We start from the raw sequence: 1,485 nt of genomic DNA, 5'->3' as shown, positions 1-1,485 counted from the left end.
TGAGACTCCGTCTCAAAAATAAAAAATAAAAATAAGAAAAAGAAATTAGCCAGGCATGGTGGTGTGTAACTATAGTCCCAACTACTTGGGAGGCTGAGGTGGGAGGATTGCTTGAGCTTGGGAGGGGGAGGCTGTAGTGAGCTGAGATGGCGCCACTGCACTCCCTCCAGCCTGTGACAGAGCAAGACCACATCTTAAAAAAAAAAAAAAAGAAAGAAAAGAGAAATATGCAAAGGGGAATGTGGAGGCAGAGAAGTTCTGTACTCACAGAGCCTAACCAAGTTGGTATGAACCCAGTGTTTTTCTAATTCAACTACTGAACATCTACATGGCTTCCTGTGTTGACGACAGGCATAGGTGACTCTGACTATAGGGTAAGAATCTAACTAGGAGTAAAATACTCTCCAAAAAGCAAAGCAGATTATTTTCTCTGCAAGAAAATTCACATGATAGCACAAAATATAATGCTAAGCACACAAAAGGCATTTAATAAATGCTTGCGAAATTAATTCATGCAGACAGAGACTTCCTTGCATTCTGCTGTAATTCAGATGTAAAAGACAATTTTTAGAAGAAAAAGAACAAAACCAAGAAACTGCTAAACTCAGCCATGCATGCTGACAACATGTCCAGAAGAAAGTCTGTTGATGGCCTAGCACAGTGGCTCACGCCTGTAATCCCAGCACTTTGGGAGGCTGAGGTGAGCAGATAACTTGAGGTCAGGAGTTCCAGACCAGTCTGGCCAACATGGTGAAATCCCTTCTCTACTAAAAATACAAAAATTAGCCAGGCGTGGTGGCACACACCTATAGTCCCAGCTACTCAGGGGGCTGAGGCAGGAGAACTGCTTGAGCCCAGGAGGAGGAGGTTGCAGTGAATCAAGACTGCACCACTGCACTCCAGCCTGGGCGACAGAGTGAGACTTCGTCTCTAAACAAACAAACAAACAAAAATCTGGCACCGCAGCCTGAGGGAAATGCTTGATATGACCCCAGATCAGAATGAAAGTCCCAGATGGACAGGGCCACACCTCACCTCCTTGATGCGCACCCCTTTCTCTCCACTAGTAGTACTCAGCAGCAGCTTTCTGAGCTGTTTGTCATCTACAGCCTTTGGGAGATTGTGCAGGCAGAGCCTGGTTTGGGAGACAAAGATATTCTGGTCCTTGAGTTTCTGATGCTTCAGCAGCTCAAACTGAAAGAACAACCAATGGTTAACAGTACAACTCACTGTTTTTAAGAGGCAGGCTCATAATTCTCCAAAAGGAAAGAATTATGATCTCCATCCCATAACCACACATATAGAAAATGGATGGCAACTGCCCGCACTGCAGCTTTACAATGCCCAGTATAGGGAAAGAAAAGTTCAAAGGGACAAGATGGTGGGTGGGTAACAGTAAAATCATAGGCTCTGGAGACCCATCCCTAACTGGAGAAATTACATAAAATTTTAAAGCCTCAATTTTTCATCTATAAAATGGAACAG

At 44.0% G+C, this 1,485-nt stretch overlaps 1 protein-coding gene across 2 annotated transcripts in view; it reads right to left on the bottom strand.

Moving 5' to 3' along the window:
• RBM28 (RNA binding motif protein 28) overlaps window positions 1-1,485 on the bottom strand; it is a 35,646-nt gene that overhangs the window by 6,755 nt on the left and 27,406 nt on the right. For both annotated transcript variants that reach the window (XM_011995918.1, XM_011995919.1), the window contains one exon: window positions 1,036-1,194. In XM_011995918.1, coding sequence (XP_011851308.1) covers window positions 1,036-1,194 — 159 coding nt within the window. The remainder of the gene's footprint in view (window positions 1-1,035; window positions 1,195-1,485) is intronic.

The sequence above is a fragment of the Mandrillus leucophaeus genome, unplaced genomic scaffold, assembly GCF_000951045.1.
Source record: "Mandrillus leucophaeus isolate KB7577 unplaced genomic scaffold, Mleu.le_1.0 Scaffold5, whole genome shotgun sequence".
NCBI lineage: Eukaryota > Metazoa > Chordata > Mammalia > Primates > Cercopithecidae > Mandrillus > Mandrillus leucophaeus.
This window is presented reverse-complemented; position numbering and strand designations above follow the sequence as displayed.